This window comes from Perognathus longimembris, chromosome 2 (genome assembly GCF_023159225.1).
Source record: "Perognathus longimembris pacificus isolate PPM17 chromosome 2, ASM2315922v1, whole genome shotgun sequence".
Classification (NCBI taxonomy): domain Eukaryota; kingdom Metazoa; phylum Chordata; class Mammalia; order Rodentia; family Heteromyidae; genus Perognathus; species Perognathus longimembris.
This window is the reverse complement of record NC_063162.1, coordinates 6,457,567-6,477,662: the sequence shown is the minus strand read 5'-3', so window position 1 is coordinate 6,477,662 and position 20,096 is coordinate 6,457,567. Positions and strand designations below refer to the sequence as shown.

At 47.2% G+C, this 20,096-nt stretch overlaps 1 protein-coding gene across 1 annotated transcript in view; it reads right to left on the bottom strand.

The window, feature by feature from the left end:
* The window catches only part of Cpxm2 (carboxypeptidase X, M14 family member 2), a 91,583-nt gene that overhangs the window by 59,503 nt on the left and 11,984 nt on the right, over nucleotides 1-20,096 (bottom strand). The window contains exon 3 of the mRNA XM_048336170.1: nucleotides 10,140-10,249. Within this exon, the coding sequence (XP_048192127.1) occupies nucleotides 10,140-10,249 (110 nt within the window). The remainder of the gene's footprint in view (nucleotides 1-10,139; nucleotides 10,250-20,096) is intronic.

Below are 20,096 nucleotides of genomic sequence, written 5' to 3'. Positions count from 1 at the left end.
GTGTGGGCTCAAAATAATGAGATGTTCCCAAAATGTTAGGTATCAGGATATTTAAGGCCCTGGTGATTTGATCAGCACTGGCCAGATGTAAAAATATAGGTGGCTTATGAATTATCACCTTTTTCAGAGTTCCAGGGAATTACGCCGCTGTTCTGATGCATTTACACATGTTCTACAACTTCAAGCACCCAGAGCAACATTAGCCAACAGTTAAAAGGAGGCCATAACCTCAGGAGGCCCTTGACAGGAGTCCACGCTCCTCTCCAGGGGACATTCAGCAATGCCCGGTGGTTCTGAACTGTCACAACCTCAGGAGGGGAAGGACTCGACCTAGCAGGTAGTGGCTAGGGATGGGGTGGCTATCCTACAATGTGGGTGCTGCTCCCTGGTCCAAGGTGAGGATGACAACCCCAGTTCACTATGCTTCACCCCCAAATTGCTCCCCAAGCCTGGCAGAGTCATTCTCGTGCTTCTTCACCAACACCCACCAGCCAGGACTTGGAATTGCATTTTAGGTCCCTGGCTTTGCCAGCCTGGAGATTTTGCTTCTGCTGCCAATCTTGGTTCTTTTCAAGCACACCAGGCAGTCAATTAAATGTAGTAGAGTGTCAGGCATGGAAAGCAACTCCCAAAGATGACTCATTTGGGAAATGACAGCCAGCCCCAGAGGTGTCACCAAATTACACCCGAGTGCAATACACCATACTCATGAGGCCTCTGCAAACCAGGGAACTTCAGCCCGTTCGATTCAATAATCTAGAGAGGTACTTGATCCATTTGGGGAAATTTTTAGTTAAAGTTATTGAAATGCAAGATGTGATTCCCAGTGGCTCGTGCCGATAATCCTAGCTATTCAGGAGGCTGAGATTGGAGGAATGAGATTCAAAACCAAGCCAGGCAGAAAAAAAAAATGTCAGCAAAAAGAGAAATGGAGGTGTGGCTCTAGCCTTGAGTGAAAATGCCAAATAAGAGCACAAAGCCCTGACTTCAAGCCCAGAACTCCCCTCCCACAAAGATTTGATTCTGTGAAGGAACTGTCACACAGCATGAGTTTTTCCATGACAGCAACAAATAAATGAATGAAGAATGAATTCTTTACCTTTGAAATCAGAGCACCTCACAGACTCAATTTTGCCTAAGACAAATGTGGGAAATATTAAGTTGGTAACAAAAAAATATAATCTGAAACCATCTGCTTGAGATCTCCCAAAGAGAATATCTCTATTTCAAGATGGTGAAATACATATGCTGGTTTTCCTCTTTTGCTTTCAAAAGTTCCCTCCAATGATGAAAACACAGATGATAAAAGGAGAAGAGGTTTGTAAGCCTTACATTACAAGGCAGGAAGACATACACGAAATGGAGGGATCTGGAATGACTCAGTAAGAGGAGAAAGCACGCAGAGGTCTCCCCATTGCTCACCGATGAGAAACAGGCCATGCTGTCCCTTAGGAAAGTCAGGACCTGCCCATCAGGGTGTCTTGGGAGGTCTATGTCTCAGAATGATACAGGGAACTGCTTCCTACTATGAATAAGAAAACAATTATATTACCTTATCTCCAACCCCACTCCACAGATGGACTGAAGCTTTTCCTTAAAAATAAATAAATAAATGAATTAGGAAACCGCACAGGCTGTGAATTTGGAGACAGAAGAAAGGAGGCTCAGCATGCTAGGACAGATTTCAGTAGATGTCAGCCTCAGGAAGGGGAGAGATGCAAGCTCTTCTCCTCCCAGCTAGAGAACTCCAGGCGGCCACACTTATAGGAGGAAAACAACAAATGCAAAATGTTAGCAGAGCGCAGTGAAGAATGACAAGGCAATTATAATTAGTATCTCTAGAAATAAGACCTTGCTTGTATGAAACAAGAACTGGACACTGTAGGAAAGGGGGGAAAACAAGGAAGGACAAAGATTTCTTAGAAATTAAGACTGTAAAGGCCAAAAAAAATTTTAATGCAGGAGAAATATTAGAAAACAGAAAGCTGAAAAAAAATCTCACAAAGAAAGTAAATAGCACACAAAAATAGACAGCAGGAGAAAAGCAGAAAGAAAAGTTGGTTTTGTTTTGTTTTGATTTGGTTTTTGGCTGAGGGGGGAGGGGAAATAGCAAATGAAAACAGTAGGATGATTTCCCAACTCTGAAAGGCTCGTCTCTGAAACTCTAAGAATCTAGAACAACACATAAAGGAAGGCCTATTATTCTAAGACGTCAAAACATCAGAAAACAAAGAGATGACCATGAGTGCTCCCAAAGAAGAAAGAAAAAATAAATATATAAAAGTGAAGAGCCAGGACCAGGAGGCCCCCAGAATTCACTATGGCGGCATCTGAAGGTAGGGAATGGGGAGTAGAAACCTTCAAATTCCTGTGTCAGGTGCCAGCGACCCACGCCTGCAATCTAGTTAGTCCGGAAGCTGAGATCTGAAGAACACTGTTCAAAGCCAGCCTAGGCAGACAAATACATGAGATTCTTATTTTCAACAAACCAGCAAAATTCAGACGAAGAGGTGTGATTCAAGTGGTAGAGCACCAGCCTTGAGTGAAAAAGCCAAGTGAGAGAATGGACCCTGAGTTCAAGCCCCAGTATTGGTACACACACACACACACACAATCTGAATTCTCAAAAAGGATTTTTCATCCCAGAATTCCACGCTCAACCAATCAATCGGTCATGATGGTAAAATAACAACACTTTGAGGTTTATTAGATGCTCAGTTTTAAATTCTTATGCACCATTTTCATGAAGCTACTGAATATATACAATTTAGACAGTAAGAGTACTAATTCTCAGAATGGAGGTAAGAAAAGACAATTTCTGTTCAGGGTCTCAGTGAGCAGCACAGTCGAGGAACCTAAAGACAAAGCCAGAGATTAAAAACAATAAAGTAAGACTGAAAAACATTGCCCAACAGGCTTGTCCTTGCAGAAAACCATACTGAAGAATACTTCGCCAACCTGAGCCTTGTCACCCAGCATCTCCTGAAGAGATGCTTTCAAGAATCTAAGCACTTTTAGGGAAACAAAATGACATTAGAGTTTCATCATTCAAAACTATAATATATCTTGGCTCAGTAGAAGATATATTTTGGTCATAAAAAAAAATCCTGAATATAGACCAAAAGCTGAGACATCATGCTATGGTACACATGAAAGATGGGCAGTATTTGTTAATACCAAGTAAGTAAGAGCCTCATCAATAACTGGAAACAGGCTGGAGGGCATGGCTTAAGTGGTAAAGTGTTTGTCTAGCAAGTGCAAGGCCCTGAGTTCAAACCCCAGTACCACTGGAAAAACAATTTTACTAAGTGAAAACCCTGCAGGAATAATGACACTTAATCAAAGAGATGATAAAATCAGCTGATAGCCCTATCTTCCATAGCAGACTGGTGCTGGTGGTTGATACCAGCATTCACCGCTACTCAGGAGGATTCAATCTGGAGAACCAAAGTTCAACAGACTCCACCTCCAAAATAAACAGCAAAAAAGCAGGCTGGAAGCGTGGCTCTGGTGGTTAGAGCACCATCAAAGTAAGCTCAAGGTCCTGAGTTCAAACCTTAGTACTGCCAGAAATAAGTAAAGATGTATACATGAATACACATTAACATGTGCATATTATTTAGGACATATTAAATACTCAAAGAAACAATTTTAAAGGATGTACAGTAGTTGCCCTACCAAGTGCCTGATACTTCAAGGGGTAGAGAACGAGGAATACATTGAGAAGGAAACGGTTTTAGTTTTCTTTTTCTTGTTGTTGTCAACTTCTTAACCCAGGCTTCTTTTATCCTACTTGCTTATATAACTGGTAAGAATACATCTTAATTTTTACGTGTGTGTGTGTGTGTGTGTGTGTGTGTGTGTGTGTACCAGTCCTGGGACTGACTTTCTTTTTGGTCAAGACTAGTGCTCTACCACTTGAGCTACGGTGCCATTTCTGGCTTTTTGTCTGAGTAGTTTATTGGAGATAAGAGTCTCACAGGGTTCCCTACCCAGGATGGCTTCAAACTGTGACCCTCAGATCTCAGCCCCTGAGTAGCTAGGATTACAGATGTGAGCCACTGGCACCAGGCTACATCTTAATTTTTTAAAGCAAAAGAAGGAGACACATAGACACCATGTCGATGACAGCACGGTTTTCCAGGTGCTGGCAGAGCATGACACAAACGCCTTGCTTCGTGTTCTGTATAGGAATGGTGACTGAATCACAGTGTTATGCTGAAACTCTCTACCTCAGTGTGTGCCTTCCACCATCGTGAGCTGAGCCACACAGAAATGTCTGGAAGCAGATTAAAAAATCATAACCAAGGGAATGCAACCATTTAGTCAATTCTAAGATAATTGACTTACAGCTGCTACTCTGTAGATGTCACCCAGGGCTATTCAGACAGCCACAGAATAAAGTCATAGCTATTTTTAAATATTTGGGGGGAGAAGTAATTGGAAGCAATGGCTAAAACTCTATAGGATGCCAGTAAGTACAACCTCTGGAAGCTGATTACCTACAAACATTAGGTATGACCTCTAATTAGTAGAGTTAAGTAACTAACCTGTCATAAAGTAGCTCAGACTCTACCTTTCATGAACCTCTGTAATAAACTTTTATAACAAAACTTGGATAAACCCATAAAACTGCCCAAGGATGCAAGTGGATCCATCATCCTGTAAATTAACCATACATCTTGTTCTAATTCAGACCTAAGTCAGTTACAAAGAAATGCTCCCTGGTTTTGAAACCATTTTTAAAACTCAAAATCACTTCTTAATTATTTCCTTGCATTGGCCCAGGAAACATCCCAAGTTGGAAATTAGAAACACTGACGATGATCTATTACAGGCACGATAACCGTTGAGTGCTTAAATAAAGAGAAAATGAGGAAAAGTGTGTGCTCATTGAGAAAGAAACAGGAGAACGTCTCCACATCCACGTTCTAATTCAATTCAACTACAATTGGAGGAACACTCGGGCTATTAAAATGAGTATGTTCGGAAAGTTCAGTTCGTAAAGTACTGTCGGTTTGTTTACAAGGAATCCAGTAAAAACAGAGCCCAGCCTCCCTCTAGGGAGGAGCACAACGCCATGGCCCCTGCCGTCCCACTGTCAAGTTCAAGACCTGGGTCTACAGCTCCAATTAGACCCGTCTGTGCATACAGCAGGGACTGAAAGAGAATCGACGTGAGGGGCCCGGGCCACGGCTACACGTGTGAGAAACGTGTGAAGTGTTCTGCAGAGAGCCTGGCATAGAACAGGCCCCCAGTAAGTGAAAGCCAGGGCTGGCACGGGACACAGCACAATTCATTCGGTGATTGCATTGGCTTTGCACTGTGATCTACGTTTCTCTCTACTACGAGGCGAGTTTGACCCATTTAGCCCATTGACAGTTTTTTGAATGAATCCTCATTTCTGCTTAGATAGTCATTAGTTCTTTTGGTTTCTGTTGTACCTTTAACTTGTTGGGCTTCTCATTCTTTGCTTGAAGTGAATGTTTCCTCTGGAAATTCTAAACCTCTGTTTTTAGGGGTTGATTTAGAATCCATACCCTTGATGTAACATATTTAATTTCTATTTTGCTTACAAACGACCTATTAATTCCCCACCATGGGTAGTGACAAAAATCATTGTAACCACTTCCTGCTCCCTCTCCTCTTGCTTTCATAGGACCTCACTTCAATTACTACCTTATTTTTTAACACTCACACTCGGTGTGAACAATACATAGTAATTGCACACATGTATGGGGTACAGAGTGATTATAGCAGGACATATATACAATGTGAGAGGATCGAATCAGGGTGACTGGCATATCTAAAACCTCATCTCATTTGTGTGTGTGTGTGTGTTGGGAACATTGAAAAAAATCCTTGCTGCTGGCTCTTGAAATATATTGTTACCAACTACAGCCATTGTGTGTGCAATAGAATACTGGAAGTTATTCCTTCGATCTAAGTGCTCCCCTATACCCTCCTGTCCCTCCCCTCCCCTCCCCTCCCCCATCCCTCCCCTCCTCTTCCTTTTCCTTTCCCTCCCTCCCCTTCCCCACTTCTCCATTCCCAGGCTCTGATAATGAGTCTGCTCTCTCCTTTCAGCTCAGCTTTTATCTGTGCTGGTCGTAGAGCCTGAACTCAGGTTCTGGGCACTGTCTCTGAATTCCTTTGCTCAAGGCTAGTGTTCTGTCCTTTGAGCCACAGTTCCACTTCTGCCTTTTTGCTTGGCTAATTGGAGATAAGCGTCTCATGGACTTTCCTGCCGGGGCTAGATTTGAACTGCAATCGGTTCTCAGATCTCAGCTCCCTGAGTAGACACGATTACAGGCAGGAGCCACAGACACCTGGCTCAGTCAACTTGTAAACTTTCATAGAACAAGAGCATACAGTATTGTCTTTCTGTCCCTTATTTTTACACGGCATCATGTCGCTCCTGCAACCTACGCTCATTTTTCTTTCACGGCTGATTAATAGTCCAGTGTGCATACACACATGGCACACTGTGTTAACCCACTCGTCCGTCGGTAGACACGTCAGTCACCTCCCTATCCGGACCGTTGTGAACCTGCTGCAGCACACCGGCGTGACCGTGTGTCCTCCACATGCTGACTCCCGTGCCGCTGCCATCCAGAACTGGGATGGCTGAGTCCTCGAGCACACCATGCCGAGCTCTCCTTTCTTGAAGGACGCCCATGCCGTTGTCCATAACGGATGCGCGAGCTTGCGTTCCCACCAACAGCGTGTGAGACTCGCCTCTCTCTCTCTCTCTCTCTGCGTCCTCGCCCACATTTGTTGAGTCCTGTCTTCTGCCCACAGTCGCCATGCTTACTTGGGTGAGCTACTCTCTCAGTGTTCTTTTAATTTTCATTTCCCTGTTAATTAGCATTTCTCATAGACAGGGTCCTTTGTGTCTCCTCTTCTGAGAAACGTCTATTCCGTTTTTAATTGGATTTTTTTTTACTTTTGTCTGAGCTCCCTATTTGTTCAAAAATAATCTTATTTTTTAACTTCTTATTATCATATGTTAATTGTAATAATGGCTTCCCTGTGACATTGTCATACGTGCGAGGAACACACTTGGGTCATGTTCACCTGCCCTCATTACGCTCTTATTCTCCTCCCCAGCTTTTCCCAAATAGGCCCCTTTCTACTTTCATGTTTAAAACAGAAAATCTGCATCGTGCAGCCAGACCCCAGAGGCTCACCCTTGTTTTAAGAAAAATGTTTCCTCTGGAAATGTTAAGCGTCTGTTTTCAGTGGTTGATGGAGAATCCATGCCCAAAACAGTTAAACCTATATTTTGTTTACAAAGTATCTATTAATTCCCCACCATGGGCATCACAAACGCATATGAATAATCCAGAGAAGAGTTAAAGCTGTGGTTGATGCTATGCAAATACCGCACTGTTCTCGATGAGGGATTTGAGCATCCTTCATCCCCGGCTGGTACCCGGGGAGACCCTAAACCAGCCCCTGTCGATGTGAAGGACAGCCACCCTGGCCACAGGAGCTGATGCCACTTCTGTGTCACAATGACGCCCTCCCTGCACCTGCCAAGCACTTACGCTTGCTCACTCGTGCTCAGGGAAGACCCGGGAAAGCAGCACGCACGTTGTGTACACGAGCCTCCGCAAGGGCAGCACGGCAGACGTGTCAATCAACGTACGATGCCTGCCTGGAAAGAGAGGTCCACGGCCCACTCATCGTTCCAGAAGCTGCAACCCGGGGCACCCCAGGCTCCTGACATGGAGGAGATTAGGGCATCGTGAGGAACAACAACCCGGCCTTTCAAGCTGCTCAGATTCCTAATTGGCCTCTCCTGGGAAACCTTAGCCGCGTCACCCTGAGCTCCCTTGTGTCTGTGTGGAAGGAGACAGAAGTAACAATGTCGAGCGCTCGATAAAATAGCGCACAGAGAGAACTGAGCTTGGCACAGGCAGCGCCCGGGGCCGAAGCCAACTCTCCTTTGTGGGAGATGAGAATGGCTGAGGAGTAAATGGATTCTCTTCCTTTCCCCTTTCCCACGTCGGTCCTCGACATACGGCGCAGTCAGCGGCCCTGGGACCTGCGCTTTCCTGCTGCAATGCGGGGTACGGGAGACGGCGAGCCCCTCACGTAGGGCGCTCGGCTGGCGGATCACCGCAGCCGGCCAGCCCTGGGGGCCCGGGCACGGGCCACAGGCTCCGCGGGCCCGGATCCGCTCATCCCCTCCTCGCGCTGGCACGCGATTTAAATACAACTTCTAATTCTGACACCTCAGTGTTTCACACTTCAAATCCCATTAGCTCAACACACCTACAAGATACTCCTATGTGAGACAAGATGCGGTTATATTTAAACCGCCTTTGAAAAACCATTCTGTGTGGGGAGAGATATTTCTGGAGCCGTCATTTCGATCGTGCACCTGGAGCAGTCAACTCACGATGCTCACGTCACTGGCACAAACCGGGACCTGGTTAGGAGTTGCTGGTAGAGGTCATAGGTCAACGTTCACTGACACACACTGAGAGCCACACCCCAGAGAGTGGGAAATGCGGCTCAATGGGGTGGGATAATCGTTCCAAAGGCCTCCCTCCACATGGAGAAGCACCCAGGCCCTAGCTTGAACCCCACGAGTCTGACTATGACATCTGTGCTGTCGGGTTTAAGTGTAGGGTTAAAAGAGCCTTTCGTTGTGAGAGGAAGCCTGGACCGATGTGGCTGCTTCTTTTCAAGAGGAGAACTTGTTGCTCTAGAAGAAGAGTTCGAGGCGCCAGAAGGCAGTTCGTTACTGCACAGAGCAGTCCTGCGCGTCCGCTGAGATCCCTTAGAGATCTGGAGCTCCCTGGGGGCCCAGAGGAACTCAGAGAGCCGTGGTCACCCCTGGGTTACCTCTGAGACGTCACCTGCTCACCCTCTCCTAAAGTGCAAGAGGGGTGTTTGTTTTGCTTTGCTTTTAAAAGTTTCTACCCATATATATCGAAGTGCTCCTTGACAGCTGTCACTTTTGAAAGAAGACTTACAAACCAATCAAGGTTCCTAGGAAGGGACCTCAGCCGTTCTTGCCTCGGTCCCAGCATAGACATTATGCCTGACCAACAGGAGCTGGGGCGGAAGGAAAGGCATGGAAGACAGGTCGGCACAATGGCACCACCCCGTGTCCAGTCCCTGGAACCCGTGCACACTTGGCACAGAGGAATGAAGCCTGAAGGTGGAAGTAAGGTTGTGATCAGAAAGCAGATACTCGTGAGTTACGGAGGTGGGCCCCTCCTGGGGTGTACAGGATTGCCAAAGTGACAAGATGGCGTCGGAAGAGAGAGGGCAGGAGATGGCAGGATGAGGATTCAGCCCGCCAGGCTGGCTCTGCAGAAGGACAGAGCCGGGAGTCGATTGCAGAATGGCCTCTCGATGCCAGAAAGAGTGGAAAACTGTGTCCCGTTCTCCAGAAGAAACCAGCCCTGGATGAAACCCACTTAAGACCTCCCTCCTCCGGCAGCGTAAGAGAACACACGTGTGCTCTCCGCACCAGCTTCCATTCCGTTGTTACAAGGATGGTGGGCTGATCCAGCCACAGAGCAGCGGGGGCTTATGTCGCCTGGGGTACCAGACAGGGGTCCCCGATGGAAACTGGCCTAGTCTCGGGAATCACATGTTGTGTAGAGTATGTGCAAGGTGCTCAGGAGAAAGAATAAAGACAATAGGAAGAGCCAAGGTCCCCTGGCCTTGGCACCCCCACCTCAGGGAGGGAGGCCAGCCAGGATGTTCCTGGCCCCAGTAACGACAGAAGATCTGACTTGGGAGGATACGATGGAGGCAACCACGGAATGTCCTGGATAGGTGGGCATGTGGCGATGAAGTGAGCAGAAGAGCAAGGGATGACCAAGGTCTTTGCCTTCCTGAGTCACGTCCTCAATCAGCTCCTATCCTTTCTAGACAGATGGCACAAGGAGGGGAGATCACTTTGAGGGGCACAGTTGGACCCCTGTGATTCTGGGTACTCCAGGCCTCCCTTTTGGAGAGTTAAACTCTTCCACATACAGAGGGAGACTCTGCGGCGCCCCCTTACGGTGAGAACTGGGATCACGGATTTTAAACGCCACACAGGAAACCCAAAGTGAGCTCTGGAGGAAGTTCCAGGTGCGGAAGGCCAGGGCACGCCACTGAGGGGCTGGTACCTGGATGTTGAGTCTCCCCCGATGGGCTCCGAGGCCGTAGCGCTTTGTGGTGGAGGCGTGGAGCTGGAAGTCTGTGATTTTCAAGGTCTCCAAGCCAAGAGGAGGGCAACCTAGAAAGAACAAGTCTTGTTAGGAACAAGGACCAACATTGAAGCGATGAGTTGGGGGGTTTTCTAAATGTGACCACGTGCTTTACCCTTCTCTTCTGAACTCCTAATTGCCAGCAAGCTTTGTATTTCCAAACACCTAAGGTCAAGGCAACTATCACCGTTCTGCCAATTTTCACGCTTGATGGCCTTTGCTTTCTATATATTTTGGCTCTGATACCCTTTCTCCCTGCCACTGCCTGAGACTGTTTCCAATTAAGGACTCTTCCACAAGAGACTCAGTCAGGGAGCAACACTGGGTAGATTTCAGAATAATCCCACGGTTGAGCTCTGTAAATTAATCAGAACTTGTTGATTTTGCTTCAGTAACCCTGGCCTTTGTAGTGTGCATGCTAATGAGCAGAATGATATAAATAGAAGAGGAAAAACACTATTGTCTTCTCTTCCTGGGAGAATGGATAACTCTGAAAACAGCCCGTAAACAGTATTTCTCTAGAACACAATTGCCAGCACTCAGGGAGACCCTGATGACCTTTCCTATCCAACCCATTGTCCATGTCCATTAGTGTATTAGCAGCCAGACCTCCCAGGCCTGAGCCAGCGGCTGTCCTCACCCATCCAGCCTGCCGAGACGAAGGCATGTTTCAAAGGGAGGCCTCCGCCTGGCCATCAAGCTTGGGAAAAGGAAAAGGAAATCTCCTGGGTAGGAAGATACTTGTTACTAAAGTATTAGAGGACTCTCAAGTATAACAGAAGCATGCGGGGGGCGGGGGGGGGGGCTCAAGCCAATGCTCGAATGGATGTGCCTAGCATCTGGCGCACCCCGAAGACCTGTCTGCACACCCAGGATAAATAAGCGCATGCAGGGAACAGGCTACACCGATCTCAGGAGGCCAGTGGATCCTGGGAAGATGGCAGCCACTGGGGCTCTGTGAGCACCTGGTGGAGAAGGTCTGCCTGGCACCGAAGCAGATGTCTTAGAACCCAAGACACCATCTAACCCTTTCCCCCGAGCTCTCAGAAGAGAAAAAGGAGGCCCAGGAGCATGAGGTGAGCTACGACGGAATGTTGCCACCAGCAGAGCTGGACGGCAGATCAGCCCTCGGGCTCAGCTCGGGCTGGCAGACAGGGCCACACTGCTTCTCTGGCCCTGCCAACACCTTCTGGGAGCCACCTTTGCCACGCGGGGAGGCGGGGCTAAGCAGCCTCTATTGATGTGAACTATACAGGTATTCAGATAGCCAGCTGGACCGAGTGAGTGTGTGTGTGTGTGTGTGTGTGTGTGTGTGTGTGTGTGTGTGTGTGTGTGTGTGTGTCCGGCTCAGTAAAGCAACAATTGCAATCCGAATCGTTTCTTTCAGAAAATGAAACTCCTCATATGTGTGCAGATGTTTCTATTCAAGGCTGGACATGGGTGGCTCACGTCTGTTATCCTAGCTACACAGAAGGCTGAGATCTAAGAGTCACAAGACAGTTCAATCAGAAAAGTCCACGAAGCTAGCTCCAATTAACCAGCAAAAATGCCAGACTGGGGCTGGAGATATGGCCTAGTGGCAAGAGAGCTTGCCTTGTATACATGAAGCCCCGGGTTCGATTCCCCAGCACCACATATATAGAAAATGGCCAGAAATGACACGGTGGCTCAAGTGGCAGAGTGCTAGCCTTGAGCAAAAGGAAGCCAGGGACAGTGCTCAGGCCCAGAGTTCAAGACCCAGGACTGGCAAAAAAAAAATGCCAGACTGGAGGTATGGCAAAAGTGGTAGGGCACCAGCTATGAGCAAAACAGCAGAGCAAGAATACAAGTGCCTACATTCAACAGATCCACACAAATTCAATCTTTCAAACCAAGAAGAAAAATACCTGAATCACACTGCATACTTATCAAGAGTCATTTCCGGTTGATATGCAGAGGTTCTGGTAGTTCTCTCCTCAAGATAGGAGTGAAAAGGAAGTATCCTTAATTGAGGTGTTCCCTGGACGTGCACCCACTATCAACTCAGGAGTTCCGTGTCTGCCTTCTCCAGGGTGCTAGTCTATCAAACGCTGGTAGCCGGAGTGGAGTTCACACCGCTGCAGCCCCCACATCTGGCAAGCATCATCGGCTCCTGTCCACTCTTCCGAGGGAGTCAGAGCAGACGACAGGAAGCCTGCTCTCCATCCCGCCCCCACCCACTGCACAGCTGATGGAGCCTTTGATGGGAGTCCAGACTAACACATGGCCCGAGCCAGCTCCAAGATGTCATCCTCCACCACCCCAGAACTCTGATACTGGAGATTTTTCCCTTATTAGAAGATGCTAGCTTTAAATATCTAGTTTTGCTTGGAAGCCTTTTCTGTTGTTCGTGCCATTTAAAAACAGCCCAAGCAGGATCCACCCTGAGAGAACACAATGTCCTTGAAAGGCAAAGACACAGCTGCTGACCAGCGTGGGTGAGCGAGTGTCCTTAGAGGAAGCACATCAAGCAGCGTGAGAATGCCCTGCTCCCCCGCCCTGCAAAGTTCTCTGCATCGGAGAGAAAACTGAGCAGCACAGTCAAAGGGACCCATGCAAAGCACACACGGACACTCCAGAGAAGGCAAGGAGAGGCCGTCTGGGGTACCTCTGAAACCCCCAGATCTGCAAAGGGAGCCAGACCGTTCCTCTCTCCTGCTATTCCCAAGGCTAGAAAAAAAATCAGAGAGGAATATAAAGGAGAAAAACAAAGCAACAACGACGCACCAGCTCCCTCCTCTCCAGGGCCTACACCAGGGGCTGATCCTGCGCCCAGAAGTTACATCTTCAGGCCTCTAGCTAGGCTGGAGACTTTGAACTCCCGCTGCCAATGGAGGGAGCTGCTAACAGCATATCACTAAGGCAGAGCCTCTGCAGCAACGGCAGCCAAGCAAACCCACAGCACGATGGAGTGGGCTTTAAGAACTGTCCACAGCTCCCCAAATCAGAAGCCCAAGAGAGCAGAGACGGGCTATAGGCCTGGTTGGTCTATGAGATGAGTCAGAGTCAATGCAGTGTCCCGCAGGAAGACCCTGCAACCAAAGGGCTGAGGAAAACAACAATTAGAGTCTGGGATTTACTACCAGCTAAACTATCAGCCAGCAGTCAAGGCATTTTCAGGTATAGAAGTAGCTGGAAGGGGCTGGGGATATGGCCTAGTGGCAAGAGTGCTTGCCTCGTATACATGAGGCCCTAGGTTCGATTCCCCAGCACCACATATACAGAAAATGGCCAGAAGTGGCGCTGTGGCTCAAGTGGCAGAGTGCTAGCCTTGAGCAAGAAGAAGCCAGGGACAGTGCTCAGGCCCTGAGTCCAAGCCCCAGGACTGGCCAAAAAAAAAAAAGAAGTAGCTGGAAAACCCACCACTTTCCACCATACACACAGACCCTTTCTAAGAAATCTAGAATAGCAGGCGGAGTCAGGCACATAAACCCTGGGATAGGACGAGAGAAGGAGTCTGTGGCCTAAAGAACTTGGAATGCAGCACAACAGAACAAGCAGTTAGATTCCTCCCGCTGTGCATTCTCAAAGAAACAGGTGGCCCCCGTCCAAGGCCCTGTCAATCACAGTGCCACTTTCTAGTGATTTGGAATTCCCTGCAGCCTTCAGGGAGCATTACTGAGGAAGTCGGGAGTGGGGCGCATTGATGAGCAAGTGGAATGAAAAAGAGAAATGAGTGTCTCAAAGCCTAATTTAAATATCTATAAACTAGAAAGTTTAAAAAAAAAAAAGCTTTGTTGGAACCACAACGTACTTGTGTTATCATGCCAAGCCATGAGATAATTTCTAGATTACGAGGCATAAAATTGCTCAGAATAAATGGGGAGCGCATCGACGCTCAGGTCTTCGTCCCCGTCCCGCCCTCCTCGGGTCCTCCTCAGGACAGGCTCCTGCTCTCTCCGAAGAGCACAGGCTGGGGGCTGCTCCCCTCATGTCAAGGGTCTGTCGCTTCTAGGAAGGAAAAGGTTCTAAGGCTGAGAAACACACGGGTGGGGAGAATAGGAAGGAAAGGTGTGGGGAAAAAAAGGAAACCTTCGGGAAAATAGTAATTAGAGATCCAAGATGTGTCACAATCTGGAGGAGCAGCGAGTGAGTGGCAGTCAGCAAGGGTGAACTTACCTGCTCCGAAGGAAGGCACGCGGCTCTCCAGTGCTAAGAGCGGCACCCGCCCCCACCTCGGGGTTTTGCCCGCCCCCACCTCGGGGTTTTGTTCTTCAGGCTGTCAAAAGGGGAGCCTCTGCAGTGACCCCCTCCTCCTCCACGCTCGCTTCACGGGCTCCTGCGGGCGTTCTCTGCGTGGCAACCCTACACACTGTCATGCCGTCGCCCTGGCATAGAATTATCAGTCATCGGGGTCCTTACCATTACCACCATAAACTGCTCTGGGTGTGCTGTGTCACACACACACACACACACACACACACACACACACACACACACACACACATACACATCAGCTCCCCAAGTGAGCCTGTTTTCTTTCATTTCATGGGGCTATTGGTGACCTTGAAGTTAAGACAGTCAGAATACAATGTCTAACTCCTAAATCGAAGGCGCCCAAACTCACGCCGCCTCTGTGTCCTAACTCTACAGGAGCTATCTGAGACTTGGGGGCAGCTAAAGTCCATTAAAGAGCTGGGAAGTGTCCAAGATCTAAGTTGAGAATTGAATGTCCTATCAGATCCTAAGCATAATTTTTATACCACCTTTATACATACCATTTGACATGAAAACCCCAAAGTAGAATTCTAATGGGTGTGTTTAGGGTAAAAACAGGAAAAAGGTTGATGCTATGATGGCGGCGGTGGGGGGGGGGGGGGTTCAGAGTTGCGGACCTAGTGGTCACCTACTAGGAACAGGGAAATCTTAAAAGGCACGGAGGGCTTGTGGGACACGTTCCTAGCTCTCTGTTGTTATTGTCGCCTATCAATTGAACAGCTTTGACTCAGGGAATTCTTTCCTTCACTAGGACTAATGAAGACCCCGGAGGCCGCGTCCCGGGGCGCTGAGGATGTGTTTACCACGGCTGAGAGCCTGGCTCACGCACCACAGACTCCCTGGTGGGACGTGGGCCTCGCACTGGGTCTTGGGAAATCTATGAGCCAATCTCCATCTTACCTAATCCCTCTTGGAAAGCTCCTCAGCATCCACAATATCAAGGAAGACCCTCCTACCCTTCCTCACTGGCCTGCTGGCCAACAAGGCTCCCTCAGACGAAGCCCCAGAATCTCAGAGGAGCCCAGGAAGAAAATGGATGCCGCACTTCTCCCCAGCCAGTCCTTCTTAAGCACCCACAGGTGCCTTCCATCCCCCAGAACCTGGCTGGGATCTCACCTGTGAGGTAATGCTCAGGAGGTTCCGACAAAGGGAGCGGCCACGGAGCTGGGAACGGAGCCCAAGCTGCCCCAGTCTTTAGTGGCCAAGAGGGACCTTCATCCCCATGTCCCTGCCTCGCCTCGGTGGGCGGTGGACGTTCTGCTGCTTCATCCGAAAAGCTTCCACCTCCCCCCACCTTGCTCATCCTCTTCACCCCACCTGGGGTCCAATCTCATGACAAAAGTCAAGGCTTCGAGAGTCTCAATTTAATCTGCCGCCCTGAAGAGTCGGGGGCACCTTTACAGCAGTGACAATGAGTTTTCCTCACTGAATTCCCAAGGCTTGACTAAACAAACAAATCTTATGGACCACTGTAACTGATCATTGCTGATGCACTGCTAATAACTCCCCCTCCTCCAAAGTGAGTATTGCACGGCCTAACCCTTAGTCCCTTATTTTATCATCTTTATAACATTTCTACGTCTATTCACCTCCCACGCTATTATTTACTCCATCTTGTTATTTAGATCAAGCAATTTTCATGCAAATACAAGAATATGAAAAGAAATCTTATCACTGGAAGACAGCTTAGGAAAATGTCTTTTGGACTTTGGAGGAGGCACAAAAAAGGGAAAAAAGTTAACAGGAAGGACAAAGAACAACCCACAAAAGAAAAGATTAATCGGTTTCTTTTAAATTTAAGAATATCTGTTATTTAAAAGACAGCACCAGTGGAGCGAACTGACTACGTAAGAAGTGGGAGAGGAGCCGTGGTGTGGATGTAGCTGACACAGGACTCAAAGTGCTTAAGAAAAGAAAAGAAGGAAGAAACAACATCTCCCGTAGATCAGAAAGAAAACCAAGAGCAAACTAGGAGCAAAATCGATCTGAACAAATTAAGCTACCCAGATGGCAAGGGAACATCTGTCATTAGTCACCAGGAAAATGCCAATTAAGACCACCATGAGATACCAGTGCCTTCTCACCAAGATGAGGAAAATGGCAACCATCCAAAGATGGTTTCCAAGACCAAGATGCTGACTTTCAAGGAGGTCAAGCACCCAGCCTCCCATTGGCTGCTGGCGAGAGTGTGGATTGTACAGTCCGTGATGAAAACCCTGTGGCTCTCACTAAACACTGACTGCCTAACAATGAGATGGGATGGGGGAGAATGACCGGAGGGCTGACTCTGACCAAGAAGCCCTGGACACTTAGGTCATTGTGTGGATTTGTAGTCCTGTTGCACAACCTTTTGAAGTCCCAGAAATGTAATTGTTACAATAATGCATTTGTGCGTGTAGCATGGTCTCCACTGCACTATGTAGAATAGCCAAAAACGAAAAGCAGCTCATACGTCCTTCGATAGGAGAATGAATGAATAACTTGTGGTGTAACCCTGCAAGGGGACACCACAAATCGGAGCAGTAATGAGCCACGCATGCACAAATATCATTTACATCCATAATCACAGCACAGTAATGAGCAAAAGAAGTCAGACACGAGTATACGATGGACGATTCCACAGATGTTGTCTCATTCAAAACCAGGAAAAGTCATCCAATGATATGATCTTTAAGAGGAAGTGACTGTCCAGGGCACAAAAAAGATTTCAGAGGCTCCAACAACCATCTGTTTCTACGTCTTCCTTTAAACTGTAGTTACAGTGTTGCACATACATGATACTTGAATGCAAGCCAATTGTGTATGTGTGACTTAGGGAATTGGGTGGTGGGGTTTCTATTCCTTCCTGGCTATGTGTTAGAAAAGGGCTTAGCTTTCCCTGACTAATCATTTTTTTTTCCAATTTAAGAGCAAACAAGAGCTGTGCCAAACATAAAACCATCTACTTCAAAAGCTACATGCTGCACAATTCCTTATAGCTCATTAGCTCTAAAACAAATAAATCATAGAGAGCAGATGGTCAGTTGTCACAAGTTGGGAACTGAGCAGAGGGCACTGGCTGTAAAGAAGCAAGTTTTGATGGCCAGTGGTATTCCCGTGAAACCGTGCGGGATACATTGAGTAGGACTGGGCGCTCATGCTGCATGAATAGCTGATGAACTCTGAACTTGTGCTGTGGCTTACAGCAATGTGAATTTCCTGATTTTGTCGTTGTACTTCAGTTATGCAAAATGCCAACACCAGAGGGGGCCACTGTGGGGGATGCAAAGAACCCTTCTCCCTGTTGTTTGTTTGTTTGCAACTTCCTGTGAACTCATCATTGTTGCAAATATTCTTTAGAAAGGTTTCTTGAAAGGGAATTTAAAAGGAGAAACTTTCTTTTTACACTGTGTTTGGGATCAGTTCATGTACTTCATAAAATGATCCATTATTCAGAAGTGTCACAGACTTTGAAGAGTTTGAAATTTCACAACCCCTCCCAAACTTACCCTAAAAAAAAAAAAACCCATAAACTGCAAAAAAGGAAAGACTTCCAACAATGCTTCAACTTAGTACTAGATATGGAAGGATATTTGCCATGTGTGAGTCAGCTGAAGATGGCTGAGGGAGAAAATAGAGATTTCTCAGAGGAGGGACCTGCAAAAGCATTATCCCTCTTGTACTGTGTGCCTCCAGTTTCAAACTCTGGGTCTGCAACAACTAGAAAACCAAACACTGTGTCTCAACTCCATATGTGACTTTCTGGGATGGCAGGGAGTGGCCTCTCCAATCCAGTCACCCTTCTACAACTACTGGCATTGTCAGTGCTCAAAAAACCACTGGACAGAATGTAGGAGGCAGTGAATTACCATGCCAATGGACAAGAACATTGACTGACATCAACCTATGCAGGTAATTAGGGTCGCTCAAGGATGTCCTCAGATCGGAGCATCTGGAGCCAGAGAAATTGGCACCTCAGAAGCACAAGAATGTGCTAAAGATAACAGGCTGCTGGAAATGGAGATATGTGCTGTGCTAGGTGGGGAGAGATTTGCATGTGGCCCTGGTCAACTGCACATCTGAGAAAAGCCCTGGACTGTTCCCGGGGTGGGGGAATCTAGCAGGCTCTTAACCTCACTCAAAGCTAACTAAAGAGAAAACACTACTGTGCAGAACAGAGGACCAAAAAGGCCTCCAAAGAACATTTAAAAATGTGTTTACCATCCAAAGGATTCTGTGAAATCACGTAACTTTGAAGGCAATTTGTTGTGATTTACCAGGGAAAGGTTTCTCACAGTAACTGTTCATTCTAACTTGTCTTCAACTAAGAGAGGCACATGCTGAAATTAAAATACATATGATAGTTTTTTAATATTTAAAATAAATGCATCTATCAAGAAAATTTAAAAATGCAAGGCAGAAATAAAACCCCAAAAGAAAAGGCTACTCTTTTTGAACTGAGATCTCTGGTATTATAACAGAGGGAACCAGACCATGAAGCAGAAACATCAGGAAGTGAAAAGGAGGTGATTGGTTTGGGGGGGGGGGGCGCTTCCTGAGGCAGCATTTGCAGAACACCAGTGTCCCAAGGCAAACTGCAGCCCATGAGCGCACCAGACCACCACACCAAACAGGAATGGGGTTTACATTCTGTTAAGGGCTACATTTTACACGGTTATGTAACCATTCACATAATCATCTTGATTTCGCCTCTTAGGCAATAAAACATAAAATATTTACGATTTGATTCTCTTCAAAAGTTTCCCACTCCCTGATCTAAATAAAACCTCAAGATAGCAATCAAGGTCGCTAATGTTTGCTGGGAGCTTGCTATGGACTGTGTGAACTGAGCGATGCAGACGTTATATAATCTTCACTTCACAGGGTGTATCATCTGTACCTAACAGAAGGGGAAACTGAGTCACGGTGACGTTAGACACAGAGAGTCAACCCGGTCCCAAATTTGTGTCCTCAACCACCAGCTCAGATGCTGCCCAAGTCCCTAGAGAGAGGATGGGTGCATAGAGACTTAAAAGCCCAGGACATGAGCAAGAAATAAGCATCCACTTGGCTGGGAAAACGGGAAACAGGCTAGCAATGGGTACAATCCTGGTGGGGATTTCCAATCAAGGAATCATTTTGCAACCAGTTCATGGGACACGGCACAGCGCCTGGACATTTTGCTGCAACAGTGTAGTAGCAGAGGATTGGAGACAACCCCAATGCCTGTCATTAGGAGATGAAAGATGGAATACTATGCAGCCTTTTTAAAACAAGGATATCTTTTACAAATCATTACAGACTCTTTTTTTTTTTTTTTTTTTTTTTTTTCGGGCCAGTCCTGGGGCTTGGACTCAGGGCCTGAGCACTGTCCCTGGCCTCGTTTTGCTCAAGGCTAGCAATCTGCCACTTGAGCCACAGCGCCACTTCTGGCCGTTTTCTGTATATGTGGTGCTGGGGAATTGAACCCAGTGCCTCATGTATAAGAGGCAAGCACTCTTGCCACTAGGCCATATCCCCAGCCCATTACAGACTCTTAATAGCACATAAGAAACATTTCTTTCTCAGGTGTCCATAGCTCAGCTGGGCACAGCTGGTTGAGTCTAAATTACAGATTAGACACACATCTGTTTCACGCACTGCTCAATTCCTTGGACCATG